The sequence below is a fragment of the Gavialis gangeticus genome, unplaced genomic scaffold, assembly GCF_001723915.1.
Source record: "Gavialis gangeticus isolate Ggan-Ray unplaced genomic scaffold, GavGan_comp1, whole genome shotgun sequence".
NCBI lineage: Eukaryota > Metazoa > Chordata > Crocodylia > Gavialidae > Gavialis > Gavialis gangeticus.
This window is the reverse complement of record NW_017729014.1, coordinates 15214948-15233719: the sequence shown is the minus strand read 5'-3', so window position 1 is coordinate 15233719 and position 18772 is coordinate 15214948. Positions and strand designations below refer to the sequence as shown.

Here is an 18772-nt window from a genome sequence, read left to right as displayed (position 1 = left end):
TTCAATGAGAGTTTAACTAAATCAATGCATAAGTTTGTCAGCTCTCAGCTTTGGGGGTCCCTACCTTAAACCTTCAGTGAAAGATCCCCAGCCCCCATCAACGGGTAGAGTGTGCAGCAAGGTGGGGAGGTGACCTGTGTTTGGAGACATGCCACTAATTAGCCCCGTACCCTCCCCAAGTGCTGCTCTGGTCCCCTTCCCCTGCCTGCTCTGCTGCTCTGCTTTCTGCTTCCTGCCCTATCTGCTGCTCTGCTGCCTGTCCCTTTACTGCTCTGCTGTGTGCCACACGCAGAGGTCTCCCGTGTCACTTGTGACACATGTACAACAGGTAGGCCACCCCTGAATTATTGTATATAATGTATACAGATAGGATATTAACAGCTGCCTGTCATATATATGTGTGTGTGCCTATGTCTGCGTGTGTGTATATATAATAGAGTGAAGTGCGTTTGAGATCTAGGAATTACAACTGGCTCATTCTGGATGAAGGCCAAGGCTTATTTTTACTCATTTTTTTTCCCTTGCAGTGTAGAAGCACACTGAGGAGCTTGCTTGCAGGCTGTGGGTGCCCTGCCAAGGGTTGAAAATTGCCAAGTCAACTGCATGTTTCAGTCAGCTCAGCCCTTCTACCAGACAGCTGCCCCTGCAAACAAATACCAGCATGCCCAGAGATCGGCAGTCCTTATCCCTCCTAAAAGGCCAGGCCAAAGAAATTGGTCTTGGAAGTTGGCACGTCCAGGCTTTTTTGGATGGGAGGACAGTCTCAATTCCTTCAGGGCCTTAAGAGAAAATCCTTTGTCAGACGTCTCCTTTCTTCTCATAGCAAGAGGGGATCCAGCGATCCGGTGTCCCTGTCTCAGCCGGTGGCCTCTCTGAGAGGGTGCACCCACTCCCCATTCTCAGAGAGGGAGGCCTCTGAGCCTGCTTGTCATGTCCACCTGCTCCCACTCCTGTGTGGCAAAACCAGAAATGTGGTGGTCAAGCTGCTCCAGGGGCACCCGGCTGTCTCTGACATGCTGGAGAGCAGCCGCAGGAGGCATCCCCGAATTGCCATGTCTCCAGGTTTGGTGCATGTGAGCAAGGAGCAGGGGCGCTTTGGGGAACCTCCCTCCTTGAGGACACCGGGGAGACAGTGTACACATACCCATGACACTGGGTCAGAGGTGGGCCTATTGAGGGAAAGATACAGGCACACACACCACACTATTCATTTCTACCGGGACTCCAAAGCTGTGTGTTGCATGCATCATCAGAGGGAAATGTGGCTTCAGGTGCAGCTGAGCTTAGCAAAAAGGCATTACCAGGATTGCCAGTGACAACATCATGAATCTGGCCTTGCAACAGTTGTTGTGTATGTGTGTGTGTGTACGTGTGCATCTGTATGTGTGTGCGCGTGTGTGTGTGTGGATACACATCCTCTAGTGCTGTCCAGTGTGTTAAATCAGTGCAGCGTGAACCCTGCAAGAGCATTTTATGGCTGTGTTTGTCCCAACACACTGATATGGCACAAAATGCCCTCACAGTAGAGACTGAGTCTCTGAGTAACAAGCTCTTTTGGCCCATTGAAGTTATTCCTGCTTTTCCCTAACTCTAGCCAAACCCGTACTGAGCAGGCCAAAGCTAACAATAAACACACCATGCCGAGTTTATATTAGGCTAAGTCAGATAATCTGCTGCGAGTCTGACTTGAGACCGCTTCCTTGCGTGGGGAGATGCCGCGTGTCGCTTTGCTCGAGTTTTGCCTGCTGTTTTCAAAGAGAATTCATGCTTTGAGGACAGCGAAGCTAAATATAGATACAAGGATCAGCAAGATTGTGCAGGGTTGAGAAATCACACATGTCATCCTGAAGCCCGGAGTGGGTAGAAAACCTGTGGAGGCCCGTAACATAGTCTCCACTGTGTCTGCATCGCAAAGCCAACACGCAACTTGGCACAGCAGAGAGCCAGGACTGTAATAATAGCAGGAGGGTACGGCTGGTACTGACTGAAGTACTTTGGGAGGACTAGGGAGATGCAGGACTGGAAGAGTGCGTGTGGTGGGGGTATTGCAAGTCAAGACATCAGAGCAAAAGGCTCCCCAGAACGGGCAGAGTCAGGGGGCTGGAGGTAAGGCTTGAGATGCACTAGCATTGGGGGATGCTCGACCAGGGTAGCAAATAGCTACTGATACTCAGGACTAAGGTGCATTGGTAGACTAGGGCATGGGGCAGCTGCAGAGCAGCGAGCCATGCTCTGTCTCTAATATTGGCCAGTGCTGTGAAGTTGTTCCCTTTCACGGGCATTAAATCTACTCAAAGAAAGAGCCCACACATGAGATGGTTTTTCCCGGGAGGTAGGAGAGGCCTTTCCTACCTCCCTGTACACGCTCACTCATCCACGTTCACTCGTTTGGTCCATGATGGACAGAGATACTGTTGTTCAGGTTGCCAAGGGATTTGTTCAAGGCCTTTTGTTCTTTCCTCCACAGCCTTTGGCCAAAGGAGCCTTCCTTCGGGGATCGGGATTAAACCTGGCAACGGGGCGCTTCACAGCACCTGTGTCTGGCATCTACCAGTTTTCAGCCAATGTCCACATTGGTAAGTGTTGCTCTCTGCTGTGGCACCTTCTGATGAAGGGATGCTACTTTATGGCTCTCTGTCTTAACACTTTACTATTAGGGACTGCTGCATCGGACTTTGAAATGGCTTTTGGGCCAGGGTTAGGGCTGACTGAATTATTCACAGTGAACCAATTTCTTGGTTGACTTCAGAGAGCAAAATGTTCATAAACAGTTCACAATGTTGACTCACATATTTGTTAGTTGGAATTTGTTGGCAGGCGATCGGCGGGAATATGTTGCAGCCTTGGAAGTGCTTGGGATCTGCTCTCTGAGAACTGCAGCATAAATCTGCTATTTGAGCAGCACGAGGCCTCTCTTCTACAGCATGAACTTTGTGTCTTCATCAACAAATCTCGGTTACGAGCCCTGAATTCCCTTCCCAAACACGTTTCTGTGTGGGAAAACGTGCCCTCCGCGAATGATTAAGGAAAGTGGGGGGAGACAAGGGGGGAACTAGCTGCAAATTGAGCTGAAAGGCAAGGTGATTCAGCACCCGCAGACCTATTCACTTTGTGCTTTTCCTCCCGCTTGGCCCTCCGTGACATAGCCTGCTTCAATCGAACCCCAGAAGTGTGTTTCTCTGATGGAGCCATGAGGGGCAGGTTGATCGTATGTCGTGCTTCAGCGTGAGTTTATTTTTATGGTTTGCTTCTTTTCCAAGACCACAGTGAGCTGAAGAGTAAAGTGCAGCTCCGAGCCAGAGACAACGTCCGTGTGCTGATCTGCATCGAGTCCCTCTGCCACCGATACACGTGAGTCACAGCAGTGTTACCATGGGGCAGCTGCCTGCTCGGTCGCTTAGTGGAGTGCCCTGCATCACCTCCGTACATGGTGGACCCTCGAACTGCTTTTGAATTCAATAAGAGGCAGTGGGATGCGGACGCACTATTATTTCTGCCCCTCCTTCATGACTTCAGGGTTCAAGGCTAACCTGCGCTCTGATAATGCAGGTTCGGCAGGAGGCTCGGGGCTTGGCTTCCTGAAGTCAGATCCGCTCCTCCTCTTCATCCCACCAAAGTCGATAGTTATGTTCTTTATGTGTGGTCTGCATTTTATCCTCGGGTTTTTCCTAGGTTTGCATCTAGGCAAATAGTTTAACTCTCCAGGCTCGAGGTCCTGCTTTGCATGGCGGGGCCGGGGGGAGGGAATAACAATATTTCTCTGCTTCACCACAGAGCTGCGAGCTGTAATTGTCTAGTTAATGAATGAGACTGCTAGGAAGCTCTGAACAAAATCCTGCCTCGTTTAAGTCCATCAGAGTTTGCCATTCACTTTAATAGGATCGGGCTTTATTATTCTAATTATGATGTGAGATGACCTCAGAGAACTCCTTAGTTCAAACCCTCCTCGACAGGAATCCACTTCCCTGAGCCGCTCAGCCACGCTTGTTATAATTGATTTCCTTTGCACGAGTCCTTGGGCTGAGCCGGCAAAGGAAACTACTCTTCCCCTTAGCCCTAAAGCACCTGGTCCCTCTTGAGATCTGGGAGGACATCCATCCATGTGGAGCTGCCTGATGGGCGAACCTGTTCCGTTCCACGCGGACTTTGTTCTCTGTTGCTGCTTTCATGAAATTCACTGAGAAACGTTTCAGACCCTTATTTAAAAAAAACCCAAGAGGGGCGTTTGTCTCGAATCTAATAAAAGACATGACTGGAAACTTAACAGGGTGCACAGATCCATTTGGCAAGTGGACATTGTAATATATTTTGCACTTGCCTATGCAAAGCAGCAGCTTTACTGCCCGACCGGATGAGGTCATGGATAGAAAATGCTGCCTTTAGTACCATGTGGCTGGCTCACTATGGCTAAGATGTGTGTTATCAAGGCGTGACAACCAGCTCACCAGCCTCGCTTAGGCAGGAAGGCTACACAACTCTAGGCCTCTGGACCCCTGCTGCAGAGAGGCAGAGTAAACCCATCAGGCTTACTGTTGATTTTATAGTACCAGAGTTGCCATTTTTGCAAAAGCTCAGTAAATCCACAGCCACTGAGTCATTTCTGCCCCAAATGCAGAAAGCCCTATCATATGAGCCAAAGGAGAGCCTTTGTTAGCAGGGTGAGGTCTGTGACATGCAGTCGGGCAGTACTGAGTCCATCCAGCCTTCAGCAATAAGCTAACTCGAAACTCTTCAGCCATTGAGCCATGAGCTGGTAACTATAGAAGGCTTTTTTCATCTTCTTCAAACCAGTCATTAGGTCCAAGAGCCGTGCTCTTCTGGGGTGAGTTACCTAAGAGACCGTGTGAATATACCCTCTGGTTAGCACATTTGTTGGCTTTCCTTCCTGTTTTTGGGAAACGTATTCTCAAAGCTGATCAACGAACAGAGTTGCTTTTCTTTTTCCCCAATGGTGCCATTTTACCAGCTGTAGGAAGCCTTTCTGCTGTCCCATAATTGCTGCACTAATGTACCTTTCCTTACACAAAAAAGATTTTTTTCTGGTTGTGTTGCTCAGAAACTTTTGTCCTGTTGAAGTTCAGTGACCCAAATAGACTAGTAAATTGAAATCTTGTTTTTTGAACTTGAAGACCTACCACTTAAGTGCGACCTATTTAAGTGCTGGTCAGCAAAAGGGCAATCTATGTTGTACTTACACTCCATTATGAGCACCGACTGTCTGCTAAAGGGTAAATTTGACATGCATCTAATCTGCTGCAATGCAAACAGAGGTCATATGCTTGACACAGGAGCCCCTGGTTGCACTCTGCAGCTCATGTTGTGTAGAAAGCCGGACGGGTGATGGTCATGGTTTCTTCTCCCTTGAAAATTTTCAGGTCTCGGATGATCAGCTGGCCTGAAAGAATTCTTCTTCTCCTTCCCCCACCATACACAGCGTGGCACAGTTGGATATGTCCATTTATCAGTATAGCGTAGACTTACCCCTGCTAGCTCGGTTGCGGGGGGTCTACCCATCGCAGCTTGGAGTGAAGCACAGGCTGGATTAATACTTGGGTGTTTCTCTGTGCTGAGCTCCATGCCGATGCTCCATGCGTGGCACTGCCAGCAGCACTGCACCCAGCTCATTCAGGCATGCTGATACTCTGCTACAGCTGTGGCATTGACTGCAGTGAAGATACCTACTGTAGGTCTTCAGGCATTTGGCACTCCTGGAGGCAGGTTGGTGAGTTTGAAGGACTAGTGGTTTGAGCTTGTCTGGGAAACCTTGTGGACTCAGCTACATCAACCAGGAACTCTCTGCCCAAGGAGGTGTGGAGGGAATAGGACCTTGCTTAGAAAGAAACCTCTGGTCCTTGAGCGTTGTGTGAGTCTTGCTGTGAGCCCTGACTGCTTGGGAATGAATGGTGCTATCTACTGGTTGTAGGTAAGTAAATAATCTGTACCAAGAGAGAGTCATGGTCCCACAGGGGCCAGAATCGAACTTGGTGGACGGGGCTGAGTTGAGAGAGCAGTACTGAAGTGTCAGAAAGGAAAGACTGAATCTTTCATTTTGCTTCCGGGAGGAAAGAACAAGCATGTGGTTCGGAAATACAGGAGCTGTTGTGGCTTTTACAAGTTTTATTAGCTGTGAATGGAGTTTCTCCCTTGCCCTGACTTCAGACAGCCCACACCCATCAACTGCTTCCTCTGCTTAATAACATAAGAGCCCTGCTAAATCCCGGAGATGTACAAGTTGTCATTATGGCAACCTTTCCGACCCAGCGGCCTATCAATCTTCCTGAGGAGAGGCTCCCACAAACCCACCCCTTAGATGTCACTGCAGAGAGATATCAACATGTTAATTCAGCATTGGGCGGATTAAGTTAGCTTGGTGTTTGTTATTTCAGCTGCAACCCATCTGGCTGGAGCTTAGCATCTCGTTGATACTGCCCTCCAAAATGCTGAGCTGATTGGGAGAGGAGATTGGGATGATAGCCACCGCTAAGTCTAAGAGTTTTTGACTAAAGTATGCTGATGCTCCTACCCGTACTAGAAACCCAGAGGTTCCCGGCTGGAGGGTCTTGCTTTTCTGCTTAGCATCACACTGATCACTCTAGGTCTGAACGGCATGGACTGTAGTGTGGGGCATGGCCCTCTTTCTTCTGTGTCTGTATTAAAAGATTACTTCCCCATCTTTGTAGTGTCAGGGCAAGGGCCCTTTGTCTCCTTGGCTGTTGCCTGGGGTATGTTATAGCATGTTCTAGTAGCTTTGGATATTGTTCCTTGTAGTTTTTCTTGTGGGTGTGAAGTGGTGATTTGGGAACTTCCTTGGATTAATGGTCACCTGTGAATGCAACCAATGGGCTTGATAGCCTGTGAAATAAGGTGTTCCTATGTAGACGGATGGTCTGCGATTCCTGGTGCTAAATGTGCCAAGAACTATAAGGCTCTTTTTCCCCCATCACCTGGTGCCCATGAAATCTGTGAAAAGGCTGATAATCACTCTATGATGGCATCCATAAATCATGGTGAGCATTTGAGTTCAAGCCACAGGTTATTGAGTTCATTGGCCTCTTAGTAGAGTTTGGGGCATTCAGGAGAGGCATCAAGGCAGCGCTGTGCTGTTATCGAGTTTGTTCTTAATGCAGCAGTCCTAGCAGGGAAAGTGGTATAGCCATGTTAGCATGGCACTGGGGCTGGAATAATTAGGCCATCCACGTCGACTTTGGTATGAGAACTCGCTCATACACAGCTAGGTCAGGGGGGCTCTGCATGGTACGGCATGGAGCCATGTTATTTCTCAGGGAGAGAAGGAAAAGCCATGAAAGTAAAAGACTGCAGGGAAAATTTCCAAAGGCGTCTGAGCAGCTTAGGAGCCTGCAGCCCATATTGTAAACTGACTTTGGCACGGAGGGATCTGAGTTTCACCGAGAGTCGTTGGGCCTCTAAGAATGTGGAAAACAGGATGCCTGACCCTTGAGGCAGAAACGCAGTGGAGGTGGCATGGGGGGGATTGCAGGAACGATGCATTGAGGAAGCAGCACCTTTGCCTTGTACACTAGAGCAGGCCCCGCTTCTGGCAGCTAAGGGACGGCACAGGATCAAGTGATACCTGCATTGCACCCACAGGCATGACTCTAGCATAGGCAAGTCCACCCCATCTCGTTATCATGGGTACTAGTGTCGGGCACTCGGACTTCGGTGCAAGCTAACAACCGAAGTACGTGCCCACCGCCCTCAACGGGTTGGAGTGCACGCTGCCAGGTCTTCCCCACGCTCGGCAGATTAAGCCTGCCTGTTTGACTGCAGTGTAGACCAACGCTTCGGGTCTTCAGGGGCAAGCTCGGCCCTCGTCAGCTTTTCCTAGCTTGTGCAGGCCCGGCGTTTCCCCCAGCAGAGGGCAGTGCTGCTCACGTATAGCAGCCAGCTCCTCGCCGGCGAGCTCCCGGGCGAAGACGAGCAGTCCCTCCTGCCCTGCGCACCAGCCAGGCTAGAGCAAGCAGGAGCAAGGCCCAGACAGGAACACCACCGAAAATATGTCCATAAACCAGCTTCACAGGCGTGACCTCAGCCCACAAAAGCCATTAAGCACGCTGCCGCGCTGGCCTCTCCACCTGCCGCTTTGCCCCGCTCAGCAATGCGGGGCGTCTCCGGTGGAATCGACCTCGCCGCCACCGTCCTCGATGCGAGATTTTATTGGAGGAAAGGGGCCAAAATAAGACCTTGCACAATAAATACCATGTCTCGCGCTTATGTTTCATTGGCCTGTGGAAAAGACGCAAGTCGGTGCCAAAGTACCCATTAGTAACCAGGGAGATGGGGAGGGCCAGGTGCCCATTGACCTGCGGGGAACAGGAGAAACTTGCTGGGCAAAAAAGCTGGCACCCGCTTGGTTTTGCTGAGTGCTTTCTATACTGTCGGTGCCCGGTGAAGCGAGAGCTTGATGAGACTAGGTGTGGGGAACTGAAGAGGTGGACTTTTTTGCTGTCTTAGGATAGCCTCACCGGTAGCCTTCCAGTCCTGGTCCTTGCTATGTGGGACCAGGTCGAATCGAACGTCTGGGTAAGCTCCCTTCATGCAGTATCTCTCTGCCGTCCTGCACCAAACCCCTGTCACCTTCACAGTCTTGCCCTTCCTGATTTCCCTGGGAACGGGTCGGAGATTGTTGGCCCCTGGACTCTGGGTGGCAGGGCCTGCCAGATGCATCGTGTCTCTCATACTTTTGGGATACGGAAAAATGTTCCCAGTGGAAGAAGCTGGTCATTTTTAGTGAAGACCTTAGCCAGCGTGGGTCAATGGCAGAGGTTGTCAGAATCACCTGAGGGATTTGCAAATCATAGGCTATTCATATAGCGTGCCAAGGAAAACGGGCTGTTTTTATTTTCAGCCAAGGGCCATCTTGTTCCCCTGATTTTCTTCAATAGTAGCAGAGCTGGAAAGCTGAGTTCCCTTCTGCAGTGCAAACGGGGCTTACGTTGACTTCCTAATCCTGCTAAAGCTGTAGCTGGTTTTGTGGAAGGACATTTCAGGTTTGCGGAAAGTAACTACCTAAGTAGGAATGAGAGGGGCTGTTCTGGCAGTCCTTCTGGGAGGGAGGCTTTATAAAAAAATGCTCCTTCCTTATGATTCACTATCAGCAAACTATTTTCTGGGTTGTTTTGAAGTTGGGCTCTCGTTCCTCAGAAGCACATTTTTAACTTGTAAGGCCCATGATGCTATTATGCCTTGGCTTGGGACGTGTTTATTTAAAAGGCCTAATATTTTTAGAGCTGTAGGCACTTGGGCCTGATTGTCACTTCATGGCTCTAGGAGAGGAGAAGAGAAACCATTTGTAAAAATAAACAGAGCTGGGTGGGGGGAGATTTCCTCCCTTATCAGATCCTCCGAACTCCCCACTGCTTTGATGAAGGCACTTCAGGGAAAACAAAGTGCTTTTCATCAGGGACCAGCAGAGACTCCCTAGGTCTGACTGCACCCGAAAGCTTGCTGAGAACTTTTTTTTGCCAACTACGCAGTTGGTCTAACAAAAGATATCACAGCTACCCAAAGGACCTCGCCTGCCTTTCATCAGGGAAGTTCTTTCATCTCAACCAAAGCTGAGATGGGAAGTTTTGTCTGTCTGTCTCCCCACCCTACAGCTTACACCAGGCTAGGAGCAACAGTACTGAAAAATGGCTGCTAATCCCACATCTTTCTTGCTGCGGCTGTAGCTTGTCTTCCTTGTTTTCATGAGCACAGGGCTAAGATCTAAGCTAAAGCAGAGTGGGGACTGACCCTTTCCCCACCGACTAGCAGCTGCTCTATGGGTTATCAGTAGTGCTGAAACTGCCTCCTAGGGTCCGCTGGAGTTATCTTCAGCCAGACAGGTGCAGTCAGAGGCCTTGATCCTGCCAAAGGGTCCATTTAAACAGAGCATCTCCCACACATGCAGAGCCACTGAGGCTGCATGTGATTCTCTGCATGGTGTAATGGTCTGCCCCATGCACCCTTTCTGCAGGGCTGGAGCCATCATGAGGCCAGGGACTCTAGCATCATGGAGCAGCAGCCGTGGCTGCTGCTCCACCATGTCCTTGCTTAGTCAAAACTAGTCTAAGAAGTAGTTTTGATTCAGTTAAGCTCATTTAGGTCAGTCTTCATGAGGAAACCTGTCTACATTGGCTGTCCAATGTGTCTACATTGGCTGCCCCTATCTATATTGGCTGTTGATGGTCTTATGGGGCTAACTAGGGTGTCCTGTGAGTTCACCAGTCATAGTGGCTAAGCACAGTCCATGCTTGCTTTTGACAGACATTGCCCTTGCTTTCTTACGGTGGGTGAGGACCTTACAGGTCCTTGGGTGGTGGGAGGAAGGGCGGAGGGGCAGGGAGCCTGCCTGGACAGGCGTGCTTTTGGCACCGGCTGCACTGTGATAGGAGCCGGTGGAATTTGCTGGGGATGCCTATATGTGCAGTCATTAGTTTTAGGGAGCTGAAAAAGCCCTTGGGGCTTTCGGCTAAGGCTGGGAGTGAGAGGGAGATGGAAACTTAGAGGGAAGGAGACGGTGAAAGAGAGATTAATGATGGGAAGTCCCCACCCAGGCTGGGCTTTGGGCAGGATATGACACATGTATTCGGCTTCTCAGTTCACTCTTGGTGCCAAGTGGTTTGTTCTCTATGGGCCAAATAGTCCCCCCACGCAAGTTATTTCCATGCAAGGGGGCTGGAAACTCTACATGTTTGCACTTGTTGTGTGTTTCTTCACAATCCTTCCATGGAAGGGAGGTAGGGTGGGGTTGGTTTCCCAAGGGAAGAGGCTACAGGTAGTACCTGTTGACATGATAGTTCTTGGAGGAGCCCAGTCAGACAAAAACCCTGGGCCTTTATGCAGCTTTCTTCTTCTTTAGCATGCTGTTGGCTTGGAGCTCTGTTCCAGTGGCTTGATCTGATGGTCGGTGCCCCACCAGCTCCATTTTTTTTGCAGAGACAGAGCATCTCCCTTTCTTCACATCCTGCCAGTCTTGGCTGCTTGCCCCTGAGGGTGGCCTCTGCAGGGTAGGAGAGGAGACGGGGACCTTGAGAGAGCCCCTGGTTAGGTTCTGGCTGCGCGGAGCGCCAGGGCTGAGCTGCCCCATGAAAACGATTTTCTGTGCATTTCAAATGACCCTGAATGAAAATGGTAGAGCATTTGCTTGACCAAAATTTGGGTAAGAGAAGAAGAGGCAAAGAATAGGGTTGGGTTAGAGGATGCCACAAGATGTGCAGCATTTTAGAAAATTCAAGAGAGATGGAATGAAAAAAAAAGTAGGCTACCAGGTGCCTAGAGTACATTTAGTGGTTTGATGCTAGACAAGGCTAATTATAGATGAGATATAACTCAGACATGGAATAAAAATAGGTATATGAATATTCATTGGAATAACACCTATTAGAAATGCTTATATAAGTATCTCTATACACCTACGTATCTAGATCTATATAGATATCTTTATATATCTGTATCTAGATTTAAATATATCTATATATATCTCTATATTTCTATATCTATAGATATATATATAGAGAGAGAGAGAGAGATAGAGATATATGTATATATTTTTTTAACTTACTTAGATTTTTACTTTCTACTTCCTGACTCAATATACAAAAAATGACTGAGTTAATCTCAGCTTAATCTCAGAACTATGGTTTATTCTGAATAGCCCATCTGTAGGTGCACTAAGATAAACGCTCTTTTAAAACTTAATTTGAAACCTAGGTGAGAAGGCCTTTTCCCTAGTTAGAGGCTCTGACTATTAGAGGCTTTTTTTCAACTTTAGGTGTTGGAGAAATTAATTTAAAACCCTCTCAAATGCTACCAAGGCTGTTATTTCTTTGGATAAATGCACATTTTATACATTTTAATCATTTGCTTGATGTGCCTCATTTGTACTGTTTAGTTATTTATATCTTTTCCATATTATATTATTGAATTTGCTATTAAAAATTAGGTATCTTTATGTTTGCATTTAATTTTGGTAGAGCTGGCTCTTTGAAACTTTCTTGGTTCTCAGAATATGTCTGAGGGTCAACACACTTCTTCCGAACAAATTGTGGCATGATGTGCAGAAATGCGATTGAAAAAAGACATAGAGCTGGCTCTTTGGAGAGCAGCTACTATACACTGACTACTAGACCTGAATATTCTGGGGGCGTCCTTTGAAATTTGGGATTAGTGTGATTTATAATTGCAAGGGAAATGTACTGAAAGCAGAGGCCTGGCTTTCAGAAGAGTTGAGCACCCAGTTAAAGTCAGCAGGAGCTGTGGGAATTGAGGGCCTCTGAAAATGCAGGTCTCTTTCCTTGTGCTGTTGGTTTTTATGCATGTTCTCATAAAACCTTATCGGCCCAGGAGTTTTTTGGAGAGTAGATTTCCCTGGGGATGGAGTATCCCATAACTGTCACCGCAGGGGTTTGTACAGCTTCCTCTGAAGCACCTGCTACTGACCACTGTCAAAACCAGTTGAGTGGACTAGATGAGCCACCGGCTTGATCCAACATGGCCATGTTTATGATGACACCGGGACATCTCAAGAGCAGAAATGCTGTGTGAGAAAGGAAGGCTATAAAGCAATCTGGTGACTTGCTGCTTCAGTGCTTCTGTTCTGTTTTTCTCTCCCCTCTGTGTAGGTCTTTGGAGGTTATTGCTGGCCTGGAAAGTAACAGCAAAATCTTCACAGTCTACGTGCATGGGTTGCTGCAGCTACAGGTAAGGGTTTGGCATGGAAATTGCCGTGAAGGCATCATTGAGGCCCCATGAGATTGAATGACTTGCCTAAGGTGACAAAGGGGTAGGGGAGGGGTCTGTGTCAAGGCTGGGAACACAAATCAGATCTCTTGGCTCCTAGTCTTCAGGTTCAGCCACCAAAATTCATCTTCCTTTGATGATATGAAAATAACAACTCAGTATTTTGCACTGAGAACACATCATCCTCGCTTGGACAGCACACTGAAGAGATGGGAAAGCATCACTAATGATCTCCATCTCACAGAAGGGAAACTGAGGCACAGGGAATCATATGCCTAAAAGTGACAGAGTAGGGAATCTCTTCTGATCAGTGCTTGACTGCTCTGACCCCTTGAGCAATGCTCCCTCTTCCATCACCAGGCCCTCTCAAGACAAAGACACAACACTGCAGTGAAAAATCCCATCTCCTGCAACTGCAGCATCTTACATGACTGGTCCCTCTGGGGAGGGATCCCCATGTTCAGCCTGGCCCAACTCTTGCTGCAGTTCACCCTCCTTTTGACACTGGGCATCCATTTCAAATTCCTTTCTGTCCTTCTGTTTTGCATGTGCAGGCTGGACAATACACCTCCATCTTTGTGGATAACAGTGCAGGAGCTCCTGTCTCCATTCAGAATGGATCCGATTTCATGGGGATGTTCATGGGTGCATAACCTGGATAGGCTGCCCGGGGTTAGGGGAACGAAGATGAATGGAGGAGCCTCACAACGTATATTGGAGTGAAGAAACCTTTCTTTTGCCCCTCATCAACTGCTTCTTGTTAGCCAGCCTTTGCAACACAGCAAAGTAAGCAGCCTTTTCCCCTTTGCCGACACTACAACTTGCTTTTCAGAGGTGGCCACTTTTACATGTTCAGATCAGTTCTGCCTAAAATATCCTTCAGTCATTATTAGCAAAGAAAAGTAACTGTTTATTATTGAAATGGTCTGTGCTTCACTCAAAGCTCACTGCACAATACACCAAGGTCTGGAAGTGCTGCATTGTAACTGGTTGTCTAACACACTAGCTCTCGTATCCAGCATGTCTCTGGTATAGACGGGTTTGGCTTGAGTTCCTGTGCAAATTAACTGACAAAGCAGACGTAAAAGAATGGATGTATTCTGTGTGTTTGGGAGGAAGGAACTGGGACTTTGCCAGCAAACTCTACTCATGTCATGCCTGAGAGGAGGTGAAAATCCCATCCCCTGTTGGATAACTGATCTGCGGCCTGTCGACTGCTTTATCTAATACCAAGCTCAAGCGACGCTCAGTGTAATTGCAGGAGCCAGAGGACTGAAGCCACACCATTCCTTTGTGTTCAAGTAGTTCCTTAATCTCTTGATGAAGCTGAATATTTTGTGTTGGCTACAGGGTTATATTTTTCTACTAGGGTAGGTCAGAAAAGCAACAACAGTTCTAGCCAACTCTCCGCTTCCCTTATTCTTATGTTTTAGTAAGATTATATGTACGTATTTTGGGTCACATCATATATCCAGTATTCCCTTGGGCACCCCACAGCAAGTTGTAAACGTCAGACGTGTGGCGCTAGTGCCAATAGGTCTGGCAAAGTTCGGGGAACAGCGGCACCAGACCGGCAATGAGAGCGCTGTCATCTTTTTATGGTGTGAGCTTGGCAATGGAAGAGCTGAAAGTATGAATAATAACATGGGGTGAAAGTCACTTCTGTATAAAGGATGTCGCACCTTATCCCCACGTGATGGTCTTAAATGAGGCAAAACTGTCTTGGATGTCACCCTGAAAACACTGAGCAGGTCCAGACTTCTGCAGAACCAATAAAATAGGTGGTTTAGTGGGTGCTACCAGTCCCAAATTCACCCCAAGATGTGAAAGTCTGACCCAAGTGGAGGTGTTGGGAACTGTGACTTCAGTGGGGTCAGAATTTGAATCAGGATCTGCAGATTCAAATAGTCTTTGAGGTGTATTGTATGGATCCTCAGTGTTAAATTCAGCCACCGTAGACAGGATTTGGATGTTTTGTTAATGCAACCACATTAGAAACCCTGCTTTGCAGGATGATGCTAAAAAGACACTGGTAAGGCAAAAAAGGAATTGAGAGTACTTTTAACATGGGTTTAAACTGATGAGGAAAATTCAACAGATCCAAAATGCCGGGGGTGTGTGTGTGTGTATTGTCTTTTTCTAATCAGCCATGCTGTCTCTTCGCAATACAAGCTAAGGGCCCTAGTACACCATTTTTATGGGACCTATGCAAACATGGTCCTCAGATGGATTTATAGAAAAGGACAATCAATATGCTGGGGTATTCAGTGTTCGAGACACGCTTGTCTTGAGTCTTGTGAACAAAGATGTTGAAGTTAAGGCGCTGGGGAGAGCAGATGGTTTTAAACCAGAAATTGCTACATTCATTTCAGCTTATTCTAAACACATGGAGAAAAACATGAAGATGGGAGCAAAATGCTATTTGCAGTTTGCTAAGAACGTATTAAAATAGTATTGATTGGGAAAAACTGGCCCTTTTTGTTTTCCTAAACACAATAAACTTATTCAGTGTTGGTGGATCAGTCCTAGATTCATAGAATTATAGACAATGAGGGTGGGAAGGGACCTCAGCAGGTCACATGTAATCCAACCCCCTGCTCAATGCAGGACCAGCCCCACCCAACTAGATCATCCCAGCCAAGGCTTTGTCAAGTTGGGTCTTAAAAACCTCCAAGGATGGAGAGTCCACAACATCTCTGGGTCACCTGTTCCAGTGCTTCACCACCCTCCCAGTGAGAAAGTTCTTCCTAATGGCCAGCCCAAATTTCTCTTGCTGCAACTTGAGCCCATTGCTCTTTCTTTGGTCATCTGCTACCACCGAGAACAGCCCAGCTCCATCCTCTTTGGACCCCACTTCAGGGAGTTGAAGCTTGCTATGAAATCCCTCCTCAGTCTTCTCCTCTGCAGACTAAATAAGCCCAGTTCCCTCAGCCTCTTTTCACAAGTCAAGTCCCCAGCCCTCTAACCATTTTTGTTGCCCTCCACTGGACTGTCTCCTATTCCCTACAGACTGGTATGACTGTCGAGCATCCAGCAGCAGTACCAAGGTATGTATTACACTGAGTTAGCTATCTACTGCATCATATATACTAATGTCTCCCATGGAAGCTTTTGACTAGTGTGCTTGGTTGCTGGAGTCAGGCAATCAGTGGTGGCCCACCCACTAATGGAAATGAATCCCCAGCTACCAAAGGGAAGAGGCAGTAGCCATAGATTATGGTTTCTGGTCTCAAGAGAGCACATACACGCATGCACATAAACGCACTCGGTTGTCAGCTCAATCCAATCAGTGAAAACTGACCATTCACATTGGGTTCTTACAGAGTAGATGTAGCCAGGATGAGTAGCTTATAACCCAACATATATTCCTATACCATTTTATATTGTGTGAATATTTGTACTATACGGGGCTGTTTCATGCATGTCTTGCAGCGACATAATCACAGAGTGTTGTGCCACTCAACGTGTATTGTTATATGTATGGATTTTTGAACAAAGTTTCACTGTTCTTGGCAAATTGGAGTTGAAATATTTATTTTATCATAGAACTAAACCAGTTGTCTGACTCTGCGCTGTTTTTTTGTGTGTCTTCGAGCGCCTGCTTTCTCCCACTCACAAACTCCCTCGGTTGGATCTGCACCGTATGAGGTACCTGGAAGGACACAACCCTCCTTGTTGTTATTTGTATTAGCATAATGCCTGAAAGACCCAACTGTGATCATCACCGCCATTGAGCTAAATGCTGCACAGCCATGGAGCAAAATAGAGCTCCCTCTCTGAAAATGCTCCAGACTAGAAGCCAGGCCTATCTCACTGCCCAGCTATGTAAGTGGTACCCAGGCATGTCAGTGGGATCCTACTCTGCCCTGCCTGAAATCCTGAGAGGCCATTAGTGCAAAGGCAAGTGAGATAGATCTCCTCCTCCACCTCATCCCTTTGAGAGACTTAGTCATAGGCTTGTTATAAAAGTTGGTAGTTTAACCACTTTAAAAGGACTCCCCTTCACTGTCCAGGAGGATCTGGCACTAGCTAGATATAGGGGTGCAGTTGCACAGGTAGGGACCTTCCCAAATTCATGCAGGATGTCATCATTAGAGCCAGGTACAGAACGGAGGCCTCTTGTCTTTGGGTCTGGTGCTCTATTGACTACACAACACTGCCTCTCCAGCATGGCCAGCAAACAAGCGTGCAGTGGCATACTCTTGGTGCAGAGAAATGGGTCACACTAAGGGTCCCCATGCTAAGGGCTATGCTGTGCCCCTGGGCTTCAGCCGTCCATCAAGTGAAATGTGAAAAAGAGAATGGGCCCTCCAATGGGAGGACCAGGGTGAGGAAGATGAAAGGAGGGCGTCTTGGGAGGGAAGCTAGCAGGCATCTTGGCCAGGGAAGGCGGAGAAGAGCTGACGCAAGGTGCCTGTTTTCGGGTGCAGTGCTGAGAGTGCACAGAGCTCAAGAATAATAGCTCCTAAAGTGAAAACAGAAGACACCAAAGCAGGGCATGCATGCAACGAATGCATTGAAAGGCCTGAATGCTGTTTGGAGGCAGAAGAGATTGATGGTGTGAGAAGCAAAGTCTCAATGCTCCTCTGTTTGTAGCCGTAAAATTTATGGTCCAAGGAACTGCAAAAGCTTGGGAGAATGGGAGTTCAGTGCAAAGGAGAGGCTGTTTATAACCAGACAAAGCCAGAGCGCCTGAGCCTTGTGGATCAATGGCTGAGGGTGTAAATCCTGCATCAGCAGGACCCAGAGGGAAGGGGGGGAGAGGATGCGTGACGGCTTTTCCAGGGGCAGAAACAGAAAGAGGTGCAAACTTGAATGGTGTTTTCTACTTCCCCAACCCAGTGAGATGCTGATGTTTGCAGGCTAACCATAAGAGTCGTTCGTCTGCCACACCTACATCCACACATCTCAAAAGGTGGTTTATTTTACACTTCCACGTCCCTGCTCACCATGCCATCCTCATTTGAATACTTCTGGTCTTTTATATTTGAAATGCTCCGTTCTGAAATTGTCCCCTGGAAAGCTATCGCAGTCCATATTTCACGTTAATTGTTTCAAGCCCTGCAATATGCTGTGGCGATCATCCAGTTTTTTGGGCTGTTACTGAAGGCTACTATATGTTGTACAGGGGGATAGTTTTAAGCAAATGATTTGGCAAAAACCTTGTCTATTATGCTAAAGAAATTGCTGCCAGTGCCATTCAGATCAGCTTTAATCACCTCTGATCCTATCATTAGCAATCCCCTGGCACTTGCCATGTGAATCAGGGCTTGTCCTGATGTCTGTGGGCAACATTTCCCATGCTGATCAGTATATGGATCATTCAGCTGGCTTCTCTGCCCCGCTGCAGAAGTGGCTGGATTTCACTGCCGCGTGGCATGTTCTCTGGGCTCCTACGTATTGAGAAGCCCTGTGTAAAATTTAAGGCAGAATTATTTGAGCTCCCAGTCCCTGCTTTGTTTCTTATGCATGTGTGCATGCGTTTTTTTTTTCTCTCTGGCTAGGTACAGGTGTTCAAAAAGCCTGAAGCAGAATCCATCTAAGTTGTGCGGTTTTCTCTAATAGTTTAGATCGGTAGCGAACAGAGCACACGTTTGCCCTTCGGTGCAGGGAGGGGCAAATCCTAGTCTGGTTTCCACCATTTTGAAACCAGTCTGTGTGTGCCGAACTTCTGTTCTGTTACAGGTACAGACTGGTTTCTGATCAGTCCTACTGGTAAAAGTGCAATGTCTCTCTCATTCTGGATCTTTGGTCTGCGTGCCCTACCTTTGAACTCCATCGATCTGAAAGGGAGGAGCATGCTGTAGCGTCACCTCTATGGTGCAGTATGAGCAGCACGAGAAGCATACAAACATTCACTGCATTTTTTCCAAACCTCTGAAAAGTTTTGATTTGAATCATGGACAAAATTTCAGGCAGCGGAGGGACGGCTGTGTTTTATCTCAACATTTCTTACTAAGGAGTGTGTGCTTCCCCCTGAAAGAGGCATGATCTCCATCCCAGCTCTGACACAGACCTCTTCATGGTTCTT

General features: G+C 47.6%; 1 protein-coding gene across 3 annotated transcripts in view; it reads left to right on the top strand.

Annotated features, from left to right (window-relative positions):
- The window catches only part of FAM132A (family with sequence similarity 132 member A), a 40391-nt gene extending 25137 nt beyond the window's left edge, over positions 1-15254 (top strand). For all 3 annotated transcript variants that reach the window (XM_019511822.1, XM_019511821.1, XM_019511820.1), the window contains 4 exons: positions 2468-2576; positions 3261-3351; positions 12624-12702; positions 13296-15254. In XM_019511822.1, coding sequence (XP_019367367.1) covers positions 2468-2576; positions 3261-3351; positions 12624-12702; positions 13296-13394 — 378 coding nt within the window. In that variant the 3' untranslated portion in view covers positions 13395-15254. The remainder of the gene's footprint in view (positions 1-2467; positions 2577-3260; positions 3352-12623; positions 12703-13295) is intronic.
- The last annotated feature ends 3518 nt before the right edge of the window (positions 15255-18772 follow it).